Source organism: Schistocerca gregaria, unplaced genomic scaffold, assembly GCF_023897955.1.
Source record: "Schistocerca gregaria isolate iqSchGreg1 unplaced genomic scaffold, iqSchGreg1.2 ptg000818l, whole genome shotgun sequence".
NCBI lineage: Eukaryota > Metazoa > Arthropoda > Insecta > Orthoptera > Acrididae > Schistocerca > Schistocerca gregaria.
Window position 1 is genome coordinate 303,014 of NW_026062185.1, and position 16,377 is coordinate 319,390.

Below are 16,377 nucleotides of genomic sequence, written 5' to 3' on the forward strand. Positions count from 1 at the left end.
CCGTTGTAAATTTATAGAACAAAGACAGCTGTAAATGAATCTCAAATCAGAGAACAATAGGGAGGAATAAGCTGGGCTATGGACATAAAAAAGATCACGAAATCAAAAAAATTATAGCCCTAATGTCTAGACATTGTCCGATTAAGCCTTAGAAAAAAACAAATAATATTGACTTAATAGGAATACAAATGCAAGATGTCGAAAAAAGCTGGCGCAAAACAAATTCATTCACATTGTCTATGAGTTGTGTGGAATCTAAGATAAAGCATAGCTAAGTTGATACTTTTCAAATGCGTTTGAGCCTGCTTGGCAAATGAAGCGATAATATACCGCCGGATATTGTATTTCGCGAAACTGACGTTTCTCAAAGCAGCACGAAAAATGTCTATAAAATTACATTTTGGGCTATTAAAAGAGTAGCTTGTTTCAAGCTCTTCAAAATTTGCCTACCGTTGGCTGTCCTCTGTCGAACTTTGAACTTAGTTTAGTTGCTTCCACTGTGATTGTCAAAGTAATGTCCATCTCAGGGCGTGCATAAAAAACTAATGCTTTTTTTGCCATGGTTGTAATCGCCAATTTTTGGCTTTCTTTTCACGCAATTGCCGCAGCTTACGCTTGATAAATTGCCTCGATTCTTGATCATGTAAAATTGTATCCGCAAATCCCAATGTTGATTTTGATTTGGGTACTCCACTGCTCGAGCTGGACACTGGATCACTGTAAAAATCAGAGGCTGGTGCAACGACTGTGCCCACTTCAAAGAATTTGCTGCCACTGTATTTGGCATTCGCCTTTTTCATTCTTTTAGGATCAGCATAATGTGCCATTTCTGCAATTGCAAGTTCTTGTTTCAACTCTTCTGTCATGACTGGCTGACTTAAATTATACCAATCTTTTCCTGCTGTCATAGCACGTTTTTTAGCCGCCTCTTTTCTAAGTTGAGAAACTCTCGGTGGAGGTGGCATCGCTGCCTGATGTTCAATACCTACAGTTCGATCTTTTTTTAAAAACTGAGTTAAACGCTTCATCTCAGCATCTGGAAAAATTGAATCCTTAGACGGTTGACTTTCTTTTAAGCAATAGCTAGTAACATTCGGTAGCAACTGAAGAGAGTTGGGAAACCATTTTGCCATATCCAAATATAAAATGCTTTGATCGACGGTGGGATCAAGATATGCATTTGGCTCTTCAATAGAGAGTCTATCTTGGTCAGACCCAAGCAAATAAGAAAGGCTAAATAATTTTTAATACAAGGGGTCAGGTATAATGTAAAAAATGGGTTTGCTGTTTTTGGCTCGACGCGGATTTGAAAATCTAAAAAATAAATAGACCAGGCAAAAACAAGCGCCACTCATTGAAACAATATATGAGTATTAAATTAATCAACAATGTCAATGGATATATTGAGATATATAATAAAAACATTATAAACACTCTGCTACGTAAATGTCTTTACTAGCCAGTACCTATCCTTGGATACTCAAAAATTTACCTACCGTGTTCTCAAAACTTCACGCATTTTCAAACCAAGTGATGAGGCCATAAACGCAAAACGGTAAGTATTCGTCAATTAAGAAATTACAATATTCGAATTTGAAAAAAGTTTTTATCTTTTATCTGCAATGTACACATAGAGCCGCCCAAAAACTCTACACAAGACTTCAAGACTGGATTAATCTCATTATTTTTTTAATCCACTTGAGTATGAGTGAGGCTAGCGACTTCGTCCTCTATGTTGGTAATTTACCGCACGGTATTTCAGCCGATAGTATTCGTCAGTTATTTTTAAAGAAAAACATCGAGGCTGGCCAAATTGGTACGAATAAAAACTTTTCATTATTACCAGTGAAAAACGATAGTTTTTTATTTATCTGTGGCTTAGATTGGCAGTTGTTCAACTTGAATTCGTACAAGACTTGCCTTGACAGTTTTTAACCAGAACCGGTCGTCACGCTTTTTTTTATCTCAGCCCGTTTTACACTTTTTCATTTCTCGTGTGTACTGTACTGATCTGACTGTCAAATTTTCTATGCCAATAAAACTTTGGCTAATTAACCAATTGGATTTGTAGATGAAAAGGATGGATTTGCATTCGTTCATATGAGTAGCCAAGAGGCGCTAGACTCAGCATGTGTGGATTTAAAGGGTTTAGAAATGGGAGGACACGTACTCAAATTTGAACCTGCCAAAGGGAATGGGGCCGTAAAGCGACGTGAACAAGCAAGACGGGAGCGCTCTTTGACACCGAATAATACACTTTTTGTTGTTAACTTCGATCCGCGTACGCTATATTGATAAACCAAAGACTTTTGAATCACTTGTTAACCAGAAGTTGTGAACCTATTCTTACATACAAACTTTGCTTTTTTAACCTCAAAACTCTAAACAGAAACTAGCACGGAACAAACTTTACGCGATGAATTTGGAAAATATGGAATGGTGAAACAACTGCAGATCAACAAAAACTACTGCTTTGTTCATTTTAATACAACAGAAGAAGCTGAAAGGGCTTTAAATGCTCTGCATGGTTCAACTGTACGTACGGCGCATATACGACAATCTCTTGTAAATCTCTTTCTACATGAGGGGTTTACAGTATCGGTCACTCTTTTTTCCTATTACATGTTCATCTCTTTTGCATCTTGATACATCGAAAACGGTTGACGATTTACAAAAAATGACATTGACAAGAATCATTTGATTTGAGAGAAAGACTCAACAATCATGCCATTTCAACTTTTATTACCCAACCTTCTTCATCAGTACAGCTCTTTTGAATTCGTCTGTATCACCCGTATCCGTTACTTGTTTGAAAAAAACAAAAAAAAGGATGATAGGGCCTTTTCTGTAACAGCCTGAGACGTTCTATTTGCCTCTATAGACTTGTTTTTATCGTTAGTTATGTCGCTTCTATCCTAAACTGTGATCAAGCGAGCCGAGATTTTAAGTTGTTTCACAGAGGCGTTTCATCTTGTCTTCTGCCAGCTTAAGGGTCTTCTCAACAGTTAAACGTTGAAGCTTCTACTTCTCACAAACAACGCAAATCGTTCTTCAAATATTCAGTCCGACCTGACATTCCATTTTGCATCAAAACCTGGGCGCTCTGCAAACTGTCACGTAAATATATACTGTATATATTGATACAACGTCAAAAATTCATCATGCTTGTACGTGTATGTTGTATGTTACAGCTTGGAGGAAGACAAATCATAGTTGAGTATTCAGATCGCAGTCCATGGTCAGGGCGCAGGCGGTATCTAGTTAGGTATGTGAAATAAACGTTTTTGCTTCAAAAGTGACAATCATAAATCAGAGATAGTATTGACAAGCTATAAAATTTGTTGCTACAATTTTGTTATTTGAATTTGTGCGTGTAAATTCAAAGGGACATGAGACACAGTATGTCTAGAGATCACGGTAGTAGGTATGACCGTCGATCACCATCACCGAGACATCGCCGGTCACCATCACCAGGATATTATGATAGAAGACGACAAACCTCGTATTGTGTTCAAGGTTGTCGTAGATCGTACGTCCTTTTAAGGTAGGATTTAACCAGCTGATTCTCAAATACATTAACGCACGTATATACAGACCAACACCTCCGCGTTTTAGGTCCGGTAGGGATCGAATAGAGCCCTATGGACACCGTGATGATATGCACTTTCATCGGTGCGATATGCGTGATGATGAATATGGATATGATGATAGATATAGTAGAGAGTATGACCGAAGGGAAGACCATTATCATCGCTGAGTAGAGAAAATATAGCGTTGAAAAGTAACAAATAAAAGAATAAATATAGGATCAACGAGATATACAAATTAAAAATATATTCAGTTAAATATATAGTTAACCTTTTTCTGTGATTTTTGTTGAGGCAGGAGGATGATAAAAATCATCTTTCTCTTGTTCTGTTTCATACCAACACATTTGATTTCTTCGTTCTTGATCATCATTGCTATGTGACAACTCCCCATCAGGTATTGGATTTTTGGAGGGTCGAACGTCTGGATCCCATTCGTCATCGTCTTCTTCCTCTTGAAAGATATCAGGATGGTCTTCAGGAATTTCTTGTTGCTGCACACTTGGAACGTGTTCCATGTTTTTTAGGTTCTCCAATAGTTCAGACATATTCTTCTCCAAATATCCTCTTGTATTTTTATTGGGCATGTTACTGGGATCAATGTGCAGACGATAGTCAGGTCCATAATATTCGAGATAATCGTTGTAAGGAAGCTTATCTGAAATCTCAGTATCTAGAAGAACACTAGTTTCATAGGTCCAGCAGCGCGCGACGTTTCTTATAGTGTACCCACCGCCGCCTAATACCAACATGGGTAATCCGAAAGATTTCAGAAATGAAATACACATAGCATGTCCATGAAGTGTCAGATTGAAGCAGCCAAGGCGATCTCCAGTTAGGCTATCAGCGCCACACTGCACGCAGATGGCTTCTGGTCTGAATCGGTCCATAACCGTCTGCATGATTGGCTTGAAAATCGTTTCATAGGAAATGTCCTCGATACCGTCCAAAAGTGGAAAATTTAATGAATGATATTTTCCAAGTCCGGAACCGATGTCTTTAATATCACCGGTCCCTGGAAAGAATTCACCAAATTTATGAAAGGAAACAGTCATTACACGATTGGTAGTGTAAAACGCTTCTTCGACTCCGTCGCCATGATGGACGTCAATATCTACATACAAAACACGCTTGTGATGTTTCAAAAGCTCTAGAATCCCTAGCACAATATCGTTTACATAACAAAACCCGGATGCTTCTGCCTTCTTAGCATGATGCAAACCACCAGCCCAGTTAATCGCGATGTCGGCATCGCGATGGTTTAGCTTGATTGCACCACCTATGGATCCACCCGCGCTTAGTTGGCAGAACTGGAACAGACCATGAAAAACAGGACAATCTTCGCCAATATTAAATCTAGACAACTGATCTTGATATTCATCTAAGTTTTCTGGAGTAGCTGTACGCATGAAATTGATATAATCGTCTGTGTGAAACATGGTGATATCGCTGGGAGGGGTGGGTGTAGGGCGCTAAAGTGAAGCAGATTGCCGAAGGATGGGATATTGTTGTAGTTAATTAGTGCATTCATAAAACGGGGTCTATGCGAATTTATGCTGTAGATCGTGCAGTATAAACCATATGGTTGTGTGCATCCATATGTGTGTGTATGTACGAATTGAAAGCCTTATTGACATTGATTGTACGACCGGCTTTTTAAAACAAACCGTAAAATTTGTCCTTCGATGTATGAAAGTTATGCTACCGCAGGTATTTGCCGTAAAACTACTACTCAGTACCCATTATATGTAATGCCATTGCAATGCTTGACGTAAGAGTAAAATGCACGCAGAAATATACACACAGATCACATGGATGCTCCTAGTCTGACATCTATCAAATCGCCGTACATAAATGTACATTTTTTTATACAGTCCATAATTCAATATTAAATTATGTGCCATGCGCATTCTGTGCGGCTTCATAGGATGGTTCGGCCCATAGTAGAAATTTCCCACCTCATCTACGAAGGCAATTTCATTGAATTGAAGTGTGTCACAATTTGACAAGTAAGAAAGGGTATTTGCAATATATTAGTGAGTTTAAATTAGACGAATCAAGTTCACTAGAGCAAAAATGTACAGTTACGGTTCAAAGGCTCTTCCATAACGTCTATACACACGTTCACGTATACAAGCTATATTAAAGTTGTATATTAGGCAATTTTCATACTATCATAAAAATAGGCTACTCGTTTTTTGGACATAATTCTTGAAGGCCGGTCGACAACAAGTGGACTGACTCCGAGGTGGAGAAAGAGATGTAGTTTTACTTGGTCATAAAAAAATGATAAATTCCAAGTCTGATGCTAACAAGAAAAATGCAATCAAATTTTGTCAAAAAAAAAAGAATAAATATAAATCATTTACCTTCCTTCCATTCGAAGGTGAACTCTGGAAGGTGCTGGCCGAGCATAGCCAGGGAAGGAGGAGAGCTCGGGCAGAAATGAATGGCCGTAAATGAGCGACAGAAGTGAGGGCTAGAGAAAATAAGCAGAGGACCGGAAAAGGATACAAAAATGCGAATTAAACACCTTTATAAAATAAGCAAGCGTCTATAAGATAAAAAAAAATAAGGGAACAGATCACAATTTTATTTTTTTTAAAGCTTTTTAGTCATGAAAAGCGATCAATGGTCTTCAGACCATGAAAATCCTGAAGAAGTTGATTACTATGCTACATTGGGGGTAAATCCAAATGTACGGCCACTGGAGGCAAGGTGTATAGCTGCTACACGAAAATCAGAAATGCTGGTCTTGTGCGGGAATCATTTTGCGCATGTATTTTGTATATGTGTTGAGTCGTGGTGTGAGGGAGAGAGGATGTGGCGACAGGAGCAAAGATCGAGGAAGGCTGGCGTCTCGTTTTCGAAGGGTTCTAGAAAAAAAGTGATGGTGAAAAAAGCACACGGATAAAGTGAGGGCATGTGAAAGGGAGGGGAGAAGAGAGAAAGTCAGAAGTGCTTGAAGAGACAAGAATTTTAAAATTGGAGATATGAGACAATGAAGCAGAACGTGACCGGAGTGTAGCATGCATAGAGACCAAAACGAAATGGTTGCTGGGCCAATGCGGTGGGTTGGGTAGCCAAATTTTCACTTTGTCGATAAGTTGTTGTTGCTCTTTTCTGGGCGGAAAATGCGGCGTGCGCTATTGTGGTTACTAACCGGGCTTTTTTTTTTTTGTTAAAATGCGACTGGTCGAAATGTTTGGATGCGCCTGGAAATAAGTCGTCTCCTAGTGAGATACAAAAGGCCTTTCGAAAACTGGCGAGTAGCTTTCATCCAGACAGGTTTCACGATTCGAATCAAAAGCAAGAGGCGAGTAGACGGTTTAAGCAAGTGACCGATGCCTATACGGTTTTGAACGATCCAATGAAGCGCAAGTTATACGATCAATTTGGCTCTAGTATTTTGTCTCGAATGACCGCTCTTCAGCTTGCGAAGAGGCCTCAGTGCAACGAATCCTGGATGGATAATGTGATAAGATACCAAAGGCGCCAAAAGTTGGCGTACCTTCAGCAGCGCGTAAACTTAGTGGGCTCGGCTACGGCTATGATAGACGTCTCTCGCTCCCTTCGAAATCCTCGCTTGGAGACCATGTCGATGAAACAAACCTACTGGTATCCGTTTCAAGACCACCAAACATTTTTAACGATCATGGTTCAAAAAATCATTCAAAAGGACAAGGGAAAGGGAGACATTCACTTGTCCATAAGCCACATGGTACTCAACAGCTTGATGGTTAAGGCTGGGGTGAACATGGCCTGGAATCAATTGGCCTGGAAACTTTCCGCTTGTCACAGCGGATTTGCAAATACGGTTCAAAAACTGAGCTTGTCAGGCGATGAACGAGGGTGCAGTTTGTCTACGGGAGTTGACGTTTACCTGAGCGACCACTGGACGGGATCCATCAACATCACCTCGGGCAAGTCTCCAATGCTAAAGGCAGAACTTGTTCGAACCGGAAAAAGTAGACAAGAACAAGAATCTAAGGCAAAATTAAATGAATTTTCTTGGGACACGAGCATCTCTTGTAGGCTAAAAAGGAATCAGGTCAGCTTGTCTACGCGATCGACTAGGCACATCAACGAAAGGTCCATGATAGCATTCGAAGCTTCAACCAGTAATTCTGTTGTTCAATCATCGAGTTTTTCCGGGCTCTCTCAACGTCTAATGATGATTCAAACTTGGCACCTTGTCGCTCACTACGAACGAACCGTCTCCCAGCTATCCAAATTGCACCTCGGATTTACGATAGCGCCTCACGGCGTTTATATGTCTCTAGGATTCTCTCGGTTCGGACAGACGCTTTCTTTACCCATCGCAATCAGCCCAATACCCACCCTCTACTCGTGTTTCACGGCCATGTCGCTGCCTCTGCTCCTGGCGTTTTTGGCGCAGGCCCTTTGGCTGGAACCGCGACGAGCTAAAAAAAAGAAAAAAAGAGAGGAAACCGAGAGACTGAAGAAGCAAAAGCAAATTCAGCTCAGCAGGGAGCAAGCCAAAATCGACCTGGATTTGATTCAAAGGGAGATTGATAGGAAGAAGGAGGAGGAGAAGAAAAAAGGGGGTCTTGTCATCTTGCAGGCCTTTTATGGCCAATTAAAAAATGTAGACCAGACTTTCTTCTACGACCAACTGCCACTGTATGACCTCGACCAACCTCCCGAATACACTGCACCTCCCACCACGGACACCGATGTCAAAAAAGAGTGCATCATTGACGTCACCGACGCATTGCAATACATGGTCTATCACTCCCAATTGAAAATTTCTCCAGAGTGCAACAAGGCTTCCTTTTTAGGGTTCTACGATCCATGTCCTGGGGAAGAAAAATGGATTGAAATTGTATATCTGTACAAAAATGAAGTTCATCGCGCTTTTCTCAGCGACCTGGAAGCCGTTCGCCTCCCGCTGAAATCCCACAAAATTGTCATCGAATAGAAAGCAATTGCTCACTCCGTTCGGAGCCACGATACACCCGGTGCGCAACGTCGCTCGTGCCTCTGAAGAAACGCGTATTGAAGAAGAGCCCTCAGGATCAAAAGCGGTCGACGAACTCGAAAGAACCAAGCAATTCAAAAAAAAAAAAAAGTGTAGCGAAGATAAATGTCGAGCGTAAACACTACCTTCTCTCTCTCTCTGTTTGTAATAATACATACCACGCCGGTCAGACAGTGCGGCTGTTTTCTTAGTTTTGAATAGCATCGTTCTCTTGGTCACCAATAAAAAAATAGCTTCGTTGATGAAAACTTCGGTGAGAAGAGGCTCGTTTGAGACTCCGTTGGCCGTGGAGGCGGACGGCGTCTGCCTAGCTTCTTTTTTTTTTTTTCCTCAAGCGGACGTCTTACAACTTGGGCGCGCTAAGTAGCAACGAGGCAACGTCCTGAATTCGGCGACCGAGGAACTCGAGAGCAGGATTCGAAGGGAGTTCGAGCCTTTCCATCAACTTGGACAGCCTACCGACAGAGCGGATCTCTCGAGAGACGAATTTGTACACGTCCAATGGAACCAGGGGGACCAGTCTCGACGTCAGAGCGGCCCTTTTCTTGATGGCCTCTAAATTGAGTTGCGCTGAGTCCTTGAAAGTACAAAAGCAGGCGTCGAAGTCATCGTCCAAGTCCGGGGTATAGAGGTGCCCCAGGTGTTCTCGAAAGAGACGTATGCGGGTCTCTCTGGAAATGCGCGAATCCAGTATTTCAACTGAAAGTTCCGAGGAATAAAAAAAGGACAGGTTGTCCATGTTGGTCGAGCCCGCTATCATCCATTGGTCGTCGATAATGCAGAGCTTGCTATGTACGTAGATTGGTTCGAGGTGCCGAGGATCGTCCGGGTTTTGGGTGACTAAGCTGTATATGCCGACCCGATTTGGAGCCACGGAATATATGTGGTTTATGTGTCGGACGATGTGATCTTGAGACCAATCAAACAAATCGCCGATTAGTCCGCGCGGCAAGTCTGTTTTGGCAGCCGTTAATATGATGAGTTGGAGGTCCGAATTCGTCTTGAGCTGCTCGCACATCAGCTGGGTCAAGTAGACGTTTTGAAACGGATATTGGTGCTCAACGTACAGAAACCTTCGCGACGATTTGATCATTCGACAATAATCCTCGAACAAATGGTTTCCATCAAGTACATTCGTCCACACTCTCCCCAACTTTGCCACGCAGTTTGCGTGCACAGAGGGCCATTCCGTCTGTTTCTGAGCCCTGCACGTTGTTAGGCGTGGCGGCACCGCCAACTCCCGGGTCTTGTTCACGTCTTTTGAAAAAGCGTGCGACCACCTTTGTGCAAAATGCAGATACAGGTGGCGAGTAACTTCGCCCTTCACCAGAACTTGCAAGTCGTGCCACAGAGTGCGACCCCGCGAGCGGAGCCGCCACGGGAGCGCCAGCGATGGATGGTCAGACGCGGACCAAGGAAGATCGTCGTTCAGAGGAGACAAAGCGCCGTTTGACGACATTTCTTTCGAACGAATTCCTTTGCCTATCTTTTTCACCCACGAATTCGCTCGCCTCTCTCTTCCAATCAGACCCAGCTGGTGTCGAGCGCAATCGTACCTCCTGTTGGCTATATCGAACCCCCCGGTAAACGCCACCATATGCTCAGAACACTCTGGATCGATCAACACCAGCTTTTCATGATGCGACGAAATCAACCCCTTCGGATTGCCTACAAAGACCACAACCAAGCTCGGTTCGCTGTCCGTGTCAAACAGGTCCGCGCAGCTGAAGTCGGAATCTAGATATTCAGGGCGACAGATCTTCAGCTTGACATTCCATTTCCTACATTCCATTTCTAGGTTGGTAACCTCTTTTTCCACGACGTACTTGCCGAACGCCCCTAGACGACTCAACCTGGACAGCCACTCGTGGCGCCACACCAAAATTCTGATCCGAACGCCCTGCTTCACCTTGGTCAGCAGCACGTCCATCAGCGTCACCCACACCTTGTTCCTCAGCTGACCGCTCTCGTTGACCAGCAGTCCGTCTCTCATCGCCAAATCCCTATCAAATAGCACCAAGCCAAACGAAAAGTGAATTTCCCACGCCAAGATGTTGATAGAGTGCTTCGCTCGCATCATTGTCTCGTAGTACCGCCTGAAGGTCTCTTCCCCGTCTATCAAAACCTCCACGTAATTCTTTTCGGTGTATTCGAAAACTTCAGGGCCTCTGAGCGGACGAGCCGAGCAGGACCCGGCTGATTTCCGCCTACGGCCACCGCGCGGCGCACTCTCCTCTTTCAACTGCTCCTTGCGGTCCGTTGCCGAACACCCGAGCGACGCGTCATTTTTTTTCGATTTTTCAACACTCAAAGTCAGTCCAGCCTCACCTGAGAAGTCAAAAAAATTCGTGTCTCTCTTCCAGTATTCGCCGTCTAACACGCTCGATCGCATCAAGCTAAAGGCTACGCTGTACTCGGCGCCTTCCCTCGTCCTAAATTTTTTTTTTGTCGCATTCCTCTCAAGGGCGTCGAAAGCCACGTCCTCAAAAGGTCCTTCGAAGGCGCTGACTGTATCTCCGACGCCCCATTTCACCGCCCTGAGGTCATTCCGTCTGCTCTCCTCCCATTTTATCCACTTCCCCGTTCCTCTCCCCTCTTGCTCACCGACCTCCCGCTGGTTCCCGTACAACTCGAAAAACGGGACGAACTTAATCGCGCCAAGCACAGTCACCGACAACAAGCCCTTGACACAAAATGTCACCACTACGTTTGAAACCGAGTGAAAAACCATGTCAAGGCCACTACGCACGTCCCTCACCCCACCTTTGTCAAATGGGCCGAGGTCGTGCCAATTTGTCAACCCCGGCTTGACGCTATGAGGAGAATGGTTGTGCTCTACCTTCGCCCACATGCGATCTTGTCTCCAAGGAGACGACGGCCTCAAACACGCAACTTCGCTCAACGCAAACCGGTACTCACTCACCACTGGAACCACAGTGTAATTCAACTCAAAAGCTCTGTTCACATCGCCGCCCCCGAAAAACAAGCTCCTGTGCTTTGGAGGGCCGTCCAGATCCTCCCCCTCACTCTCAAACCGGGAAATGCTCGAAACGCCCAAAACCTGGTGTCTCATCCACCCACGATCCAGGGTCAATGTAACGGTAGTGTAAGCATAACATACTACACACTCAAAATAAACAATACGCCGGCTCGCAAAATCCCCCACAAAATACCGCCTAGCAAAACAAAATCAAAGCAGTCAGCACAAAAAGCTCGGCCCTGCCCTCTCACGCCAAAGACCCCCCGCGCAGATCCCATTCGAAAAGCTCGTCCGCAAAACCAGCGAAAATGAGCGACGACAACAGCGAGGCGCGGACGAAAGGCCCCGTTCAAAATCCACGTACTTGCTACATACCTTGGAAGCTGGTTCTGAAGATAAACGTTCAGAAACGTGTCGAAACTCTTAACTTGATTACCGGTTGCCTTAATCGAGTGGATTTGGACAGCGAACATCAAAAACGCCAACGCTTCGCCACTTGAGCAAACTCGCTATTTTTAATAATGAAAAACGGCCGCCGGTCTCGTCGGACAATAAAAAGCTTGGTACTTCGTTGCGACGAGGTATGCCAATGACTTATTTGCTGTCTTTCATTCAAGTAAATGATGTGTGGACTTTAAGCGAAATGCACTTTTGACTCTCCTATGTTGTACATGTCCCCTCAATATATGTGTAGAGAATCATTATTATTTTTTTTCCCTTTTGACAATTTCAGAACGGCCTTTCTATCAAGCGGTTTGTCAGCCCGTTCTAAGTCCCTTTCGTTTTCTGTTTTTTTTTCACCCACTTCTCCAATGTCCTTCGGACAGGTAGTGCTAGGACCGCCCGGGTCCGGAAAGACGACCTATTGCCACGGAATGAAACAATTCCTGACGGCTCTGGGAAGGTGAGAAAACACTTTTTACGTGTGACAGCGCCACGAAACCTCAATCAAAAATCTGTTCTAAATAACTCCTCCTCTCATATTCGAAAACCCTAGAAAAGTGGCCATCATCAACCTCGATCCGGCCAACGACACGGTGCCATACGAGCCAAACGTTGATATCTCCTCGCTGATCACATTGGAAGACGCCATGTCTGAGTTCGGATTAGGTCCCAACGGAGGTATATACGCATAACAAATTTACAACCGATTTGCAGGTAAGCTCTTTACCGGATGAACGACACTGATGTAATAACGTCTACTTTAAAAAAGGACTGATGTATTGTATGGAATATTTGGAAAAAAACGTTGATTGGCTGCAAAGTGAATTGGAAAAAATTCAGGGTACGTTGCATAGCACGGTTTAAGAGTCGTACAACAAACCCCCTTTTCCTGACTTGGCCCCGGCGCTGATTCTAGACCAGTATCTGTTGTTTGATTTTCCCGGACAGGTTGAACTGTTTACACATCATGAATCCACCAAAAAGATAATAGGATTTTTGCTGAAAAAAGGGGGGAACCGATTAGCCTGCCTTCACCTCGTAGATTCTTATTATTGCAGTTCTCCTTTCATCTACCTGAGCGCCATCCTGCTCTCACTATCTACCATGCTTCACTTAGAACTCCCACACATTAACGTTTTTAGCAAAATAGATATGATAGAAAAGTTCAAAAGGTTGGATTTTAGCCTAGAATTTTATGCAGATGTGGTAGACATGTCTCATCTTGCCAACATTCTAGAATACGCCGAACCCTCGCCGTCAAGGTTCAAAAAAATGACCCAAGCTCTGTGTGAAATTATCGAAGACTTTTCGCTGGTGTCTTTTACCACTTTGAATATCCAAGACAAGAAAAGTATGGCCGAACTCGTGAAACTCGTCGACAAAACTAACGGATACATATATGCCTGTAGCTCGCCTCAAACTATGTTAGAAAACATCACTTCAGCTGACGTCGATTTCGAATACAACAGGTACGTTCCACCGTCCTAACGCGTTAGCAAAAAAAAGCGCTAACGTTTACATGTCTACAAAATCAAAAGGATCGCCGCCATACAAGAGAAATACATGGACAACGAAGAAGAAGAGGAAGATGAATAAGGGGAAAAAAATAAAATCCCATAAACTATTTTTAAACCATTATTATAAAAGAAAATAAAACAATCAACTCTATCATCTATACGCTCGGGACGTTAGTTGAGCTAGTGATGGGAAACCAGAAGCCAACTTTTTGCTGAATTGCAAACTATCCCAATTGTCGTGGTACTTTTTGTACCCAATTTTTGCATACCCTCCATGGGTTCATGAGAGTAAAGAAAAATGTGAATTGTGTTGAGAGGAGCCATTGAGATATCGGTTGCCATGGAGGTTTTTTGCTTTGGGGGAGGGTCGGACCCATTTGAGTTTCCACCCCTTGTATCTGAGGCGCTTTGTGGGTCTGTGGATTTTCTGTTTCTACGTTTAAAGATTGTGGAAGGGTATGCATCCTTTGACGATCTTGCAGGGCATTACTCGGACATTCGACAGACGATTTGCTCTTTCGTTTTGGGGTCATCTGATCAGACTGTAGCCATATTCTACAGTTATGCATAGCTTATATTCAGTCAGTGCAGTAGGCGGTGATTGGCGGCAGCGGAGAGTCGGTTATGTTCTGTCGTGTGATCTTTATTGGTGTGGTGACCGTTTTTTTTTATTGATATCGTTAAAATATTTTGTCTAAGCGAAGAGGAAGTTTGCACATATAGGTTAAGCACTCGGTCTAGTAAGACAGCGAACTAGACCATGAACTTTAAAAAGAAAGATGAATGTTGTTCCGAGGGTATGCTTAGACGGGTAGAGAGCGTGCAGAACTTGCTGCGCTTAAATTTGTCCTGAATGCACTGCACGAGAATTTACCTTACCCTATCATTGAACCGATATCACCCCTACCTCTATGACACCCTATTTAGCCAAATCAGAGAACTCTCTTGGAGATCTTACCAAGCGCTTTATGAATCTTGCGTCTGAGAGTAAAGATGGCGTTATAGAACTTAATATGACGGCTGAACGGTTAGGCGTTAAGAAAAGACGAATTTACGACATTACTAACGTCTTGGAAGGCGTGAACATTATAGAAAAAAAGAGTAAAAACAACATTATCTTAAAGTACGTTTGACAACAATGCAGGAAAAAAGAGAGGGCTAGAACGATACTACAACTTCGAGAAGGTCAACCGTATTATGCAGATGACGTGTTTTTTGCGAATTTATACATTTGTGCGTCAACCATGAGCGCGAGAAACATCCTATATGAAACACAGATAGGCTAGGTCACTACCATTTTGGAAACTCTGCTTTTATTTTGTAACTCTTAAGTGATCTTTTGAACTCTGCGCATTTAGACTTTTCTCGAACTAGCCCTGAAAAACCTTTCGTATTTCTCATTTCGGTAACTGCTTTATACAAACCGAGCCAATACCTACCAATAGCTTTTCACATCTGCTAATGTCCCTTCAAAATGTATTCAACTGAAAAAATTTGATTGTAGGTGCTCTCCCTCTCTAAGCAAGGAACAACAAACTAGAATTGAATCTTTGAAAAAAGAAATTGAAAGCAAAAAAAAATTAGAGCAAATCTTAGACAACGACATTGCCCTTTTACAAAGCAGCATTCAAACGTTTTTTCAATCTCCCCATTGCTACGTTTCACATGATGACATCCGTGGGATTCCAAGATTAAAAGAAGAGATGATACTGGCTGCGAGGGCACCCTCCGGAGCTCAACTAGAAGCCATACAAGATAATTGTACAAAGCTGTCATTGATATGCAACAAGGCGTTTGAAGTATATGTGCTGACTAAGGATGATGACTTGTCCCCTCATAAATCTCAAAATACAACAAAAAATGTGCCCATACCACAGCAAACCGTGACCAGCCCGCAACCTCCGCTGCTGTCATCCACAAACTCTCCAGAAAAAGTTTTGAATACGAACAGCCGATCAGAATTAGCATATCCGGCTCGATTTTCCAGTAACTACTACACTGCTGATGGAAGTCACCTGGACGATTCAGTGGGCCAGTTCAATGTCTTATATCCATTTGTTGCCCTTTCACACGACTCGTTTAATACGAGGACTCAGTCTCGCAACAATCTGACTACTGTGTCTTCACAGATTGGTGAAGATTTAACTCCAAAAGCTTTAAATTTTAAATTCCGTGCACCATCTCGTACGTTTTTTTATAATGAATACAGCAACAGCCACGTATCATCTTGGAAGCTATCGCCGACTCAGAGAATAGGATCCTTCTTTCCTAGCTCAGATATTTCTGCAAATTTTGATGACTTTTTACAGGATCGATCTATTTTTGTTAAACCATCATTATTCTTTTCTCAATCTCCTAATGATAGACGATCGAACGTGTCAAGTGATACTTCAAGTGCACTAGTCTTCAATGCACAAGACAAATTTTCTATTTCAAATCCGACTCCCGTCATAAATGCTTACCACAACAATTCAGCTATCTATGATGGCGTAGATTTCACACATTGATGACGGATACAAGAATCAAACCTGTATATTACTGAGATCTGATCATACTAAATGCTGAAATTTGAAATTCTTTTTGCGTCCTATAAGGTCGAAATCTCATATCTGGTACAAGTTTCTTGAAAGGCGTGGCGTCATTTCCCTATATCGCTTTTTGATCCTGCTATCGTGCTGGAAAAAAGGAGAACTACTTAAAGAATTAGATCTCATGAACTGGGCCGAACATGATTAAACATGTCTTCTTAGAAGTTATTGGACATTGTTGTAACCCAACTGCACAATTTTTTTAATTCGATTAGTTTTATTTTCTCTTTTAATTACTGGGAAGTAGCAGTTAACATAT

General features: G+C 42.7%; 7 protein-coding genes and 1 pseudogene across 8 annotated transcripts; 5 read left to right on the top strand and 3 right to left on the bottom strand.

Annotated features, from left to right (window-relative positions):
* Nucleotides 1–385: 385 nt before the first annotated feature.
* LOC126322571 (deoxynucleotidyltransferase terminal-interacting protein 2-like) lies at nt 386–1,660 on the bottom strand. Its single transcript, XM_049994434.1, has 2 exons — nt 1,497–1,660; nt 386–1,233 (listed from the first exon to the last, which is right to left on the bottom strand). The coding sequence occupies exons 1-2, from the start codon at nt 1,541–1,543 to the stop codon at nt 543–545; spliced, it is 738 nt and encodes a 245-aa protein (XP_049850391.1). The 5' UTR covers nt 1,544–1,660; the 3' UTR covers nt 386–542.
* Nucleotides 1,623–3,812, top strand: LOC126322570 (uncharacterized). 2 transcript variants are annotated; one of them, XM_049994433.1, is made up of 7 exons: nt 1,789–1,816; nt 1,970–2,003; nt 2,072–2,281; nt 2,390–2,535; nt 3,192–3,265; nt 3,386–3,529; nt 3,595–3,812. In XM_049994433.1, exons 3-7 carry the CDS (start codon nt 2,101–2,103, stop codon nt 3,755–3,757), a joined length of 708 nt encoding a protein of 235 aa, XP_049850390.1. In that variant the 5' UTR covers nt 1,789–1,816; nt 1,970–2,003; nt 2,072–2,100; the 3' UTR covers nt 3,758–3,812. The 2 variants fall into 2 exon arrangements, with proteins under 2 accessions (XP_049850389.1, XP_049850390.1); XM_049994432.1 differs by lacking the exon at nt 1,970–2,003 and having other exon boundaries at nt 1,623–1,816.
* Nucleotides 3,804–6,004, bottom strand: LOC126322567 (type-1 histone deacetylase 1-like). The gene is made up of 3 exons (XM_049994429.1): nt 5,760–6,004; nt 5,438–5,550; nt 3,804–5,059 (listed from the first exon to the last, which is right to left on the bottom strand). The coding sequence occupies exons 1-3, from the start codon at nt 5,791–5,793 to the stop codon at nt 3,854–3,856; spliced, it is 1,353 nt and encodes a 450-aa protein (XP_049850386.1). The 5' UTR covers nt 5,794–6,004; the 3' UTR covers nt 3,804–3,853.
* A 101-nt stretch (nt 6,005–6,105) lies between these two features.
* On the top strand, nt 6,106–8,837 carry LOC126322564 (dnaJ homolog subfamily C member 11-like). The gene is made up of 2 exons (XM_049994427.1): nt 6,106–6,285; nt 6,814–8,837. Exons 1-2 carry the CDS (start codon nt 6,205–6,207, stop codon nt 8,527–8,529), a joined length of 1,797 nt encoding a protein of 598 aa, XP_049850384.1. The 5' UTR covers nt 6,106–6,204; the 3' UTR covers nt 8,530–8,837.
* A 95-nt stretch (nt 8,838–8,932) lies between these two features.
* On the bottom strand, nt 8,933–12,042 carry LOC126322621 (uncharacterized). The gene is made up of 2 exons (XM_049994502.1): nt 11,945–12,042; nt 8,933–11,765 (listed from the first exon to the last, which is right to left on the bottom strand). The coding sequence occupies exons 1-2, from the start codon at nt 12,040–12,042 to the stop codon at nt 8,933–8,935; spliced, it is 2,931 nt and encodes a 976-aa protein (XP_049850459.1).
* Nucleotides 12,043–12,306: 264 nt separating this feature from the next.
* LOC126322569 (uncharacterized) lies at nt 12,307–13,688 on the top strand. Its single transcript, XM_049994431.1, has 5 exons — nt 12,307–12,473; nt 12,567–12,691; nt 12,783–12,854; nt 12,930–13,482; nt 13,552–13,688. The coding sequence occupies exons 1-5, from the start codon at nt 12,382–12,384 to the stop codon at nt 13,607–13,609; spliced, it is 900 nt and encodes a 299-aa protein (XP_049850388.1). The 5' UTR covers nt 12,307–12,381; the 3' UTR covers nt 13,610–13,688.
* LOC126322625 (U4 spliceosomal RNA) lies at nt 13,684–13,810 on the top strand (annotated as a pseudogene).
* Nucleotides 13,811–14,212: 402 nt separating this feature from the next.
* LOC126322568 (transcription factor E2F5-like) lies at nt 14,213–16,290 on the top strand. The gene is made up of 3 exons (XM_049994430.1): nt 14,213–14,327; nt 14,458–14,653; nt 15,035–16,290. Exons 1-3 carry the CDS (start codon nt 14,291–14,293, stop codon nt 16,035–16,037), a joined length of 1,236 nt encoding a protein of 411 aa, XP_049850387.1. The 5' UTR covers nt 14,213–14,290; the 3' UTR covers nt 16,038–16,290.
* The last annotated feature ends 87 nt before the right edge of the window (nt 16,291–16,377 follow it).

What these genes read in the sequence shown, in the direction of transcription:
- LOC126322564 (XM_049994427.1), top strand. Translation starts at nt 6,205, where the DNA reads ATGAAAAGCGATCAATGGTCTTCAGACCATGAAAATCCTGAAGAAGTT. An exon ending in CATTGGGGGTAAATCCAAAT is followed by an intron (nt 6,286 to 6,813) that starts GTACGGCCACTG and finishes CCTGGAAATAAG; the next exon opens with TCGTCTCCTAGTGAGATACA.
- LOC126322568 (XM_049994430.1), top strand. Translation starts at nt 14,291, where the DNA reads ATGAACTTTAAAAAGAAAGATGAATGTTGTTCCGAGG. An exon ending in AGATGAATGTTGTTCCGAGG is followed by an intron (nt 14,328 to 14,457) that starts GTATGCTTAGAC and finishes CACCCTATTTAG; the next exon opens with CCAAATCAGAGAACTCTCTT. An exon ending in AAAAACAACATTATCTTAAA is followed by an intron (nt 14,654 to 15,034) that starts GTACGTTTGACA and finishes ATTTGATTGTAG; the next exon opens with GTGCTCTCCCTCTCTAAGCA.
- LOC126322621 (XM_049994502.1), bottom strand. Translation starts at nt 12,042, where the DNA reads ATGTTCGCTGTCCAAATCCACTCGATTAAGGCAACCGGTAATCAAGTT. An exon ending in CTTCAGAACCAGCTTCCAAG is followed by an intron (nt 11,766 to 11,944) that starts GTATGTAGCAAG and finishes TTGTTTTGCTAG; the next exon opens with GCGGTATTTTGTGGGGGATT.
- LOC126322570 (XM_049994432.1), top strand. Translation starts at nt 1,705, where the DNA reads ATGAGTGAGGCTAGCGACTTCGTCCTCTATGTTGGTAATTTACCGCAC. An exon ending in TGTTGTTAACTTCGATCCGC is followed by an intron (nt 2,282 to 2,389) that starts GTACGCTATATT and finishes AACTCTAAACAG; the next exon opens with AAACTAGCACGGAACAAACT. An exon ending in CGCAGGCGGTATCTAGTTAG is followed by an intron (nt 3,266 to 3,385) that starts GTATGTGAAATA and finishes GTAAATTCAAAG; the next exon opens with GGACATGAGACACAGTATGT.
- LOC126322571 (XM_049994434.1), bottom strand. Translation starts at nt 1,543, where the DNA reads ATGGCCTCATCACTTGGTTTGAAAATGCGTGAAGTTTTGAGAACACG. An exon ending in CGTGAAGTTTTGAGAACACG is followed by an intron (nt 1,234 to 1,496) that starts GTAGGTAAATTT and finishes AAAATTATTTAG; the next exon opens with CCTTTCTTATTTGCTTGGGT.
- LOC126322569 (XM_049994431.1), top strand. Translation starts at nt 12,382, where the DNA reads ATGTCCTTCGGACAGGTAGTGCTAGGACCGCCCGGGTCCGGAAAGACG. An exon ending in CGGATTAGGTCCCAACGGAG is followed by an intron (nt 12,692 to 12,782) that starts GTATATACGCAT and finishes ACTTTAAAAAAG; the next exon opens with GACTGATGTATTGTATGGAA. An exon ending in TGAATTGGAAAAAATTCAGG is followed by an intron (nt 12,855 to 12,929) that starts GTACGTTGCATA and finishes CGCTGATTCTAG; the next exon opens with ACCAGTATCTGTTGTTTGAT.
- LOC126322567 (XM_049994429.1), bottom strand. Translation starts at nt 5,793, where the DNA reads ATGTCCAAAAAACGAGTAGCCTATTTTTATGATA. An exon ending in AGTAGCCTATTTTTATGATA is followed by an intron (nt 5,551 to 5,759) that starts GTATGAAAATTG and finishes TTGCCTTCGTAG; the next exon opens with ATGAGGTGGGAAATTTCTAC. An exon ending in ATAAAAAAATGTACATTTAT is followed by an intron (nt 5,060 to 5,437) that starts GTACGGCGATTT and finishes GCTTCACTTTAG; the next exon opens with CGCCCTACACCCACCCCTCC.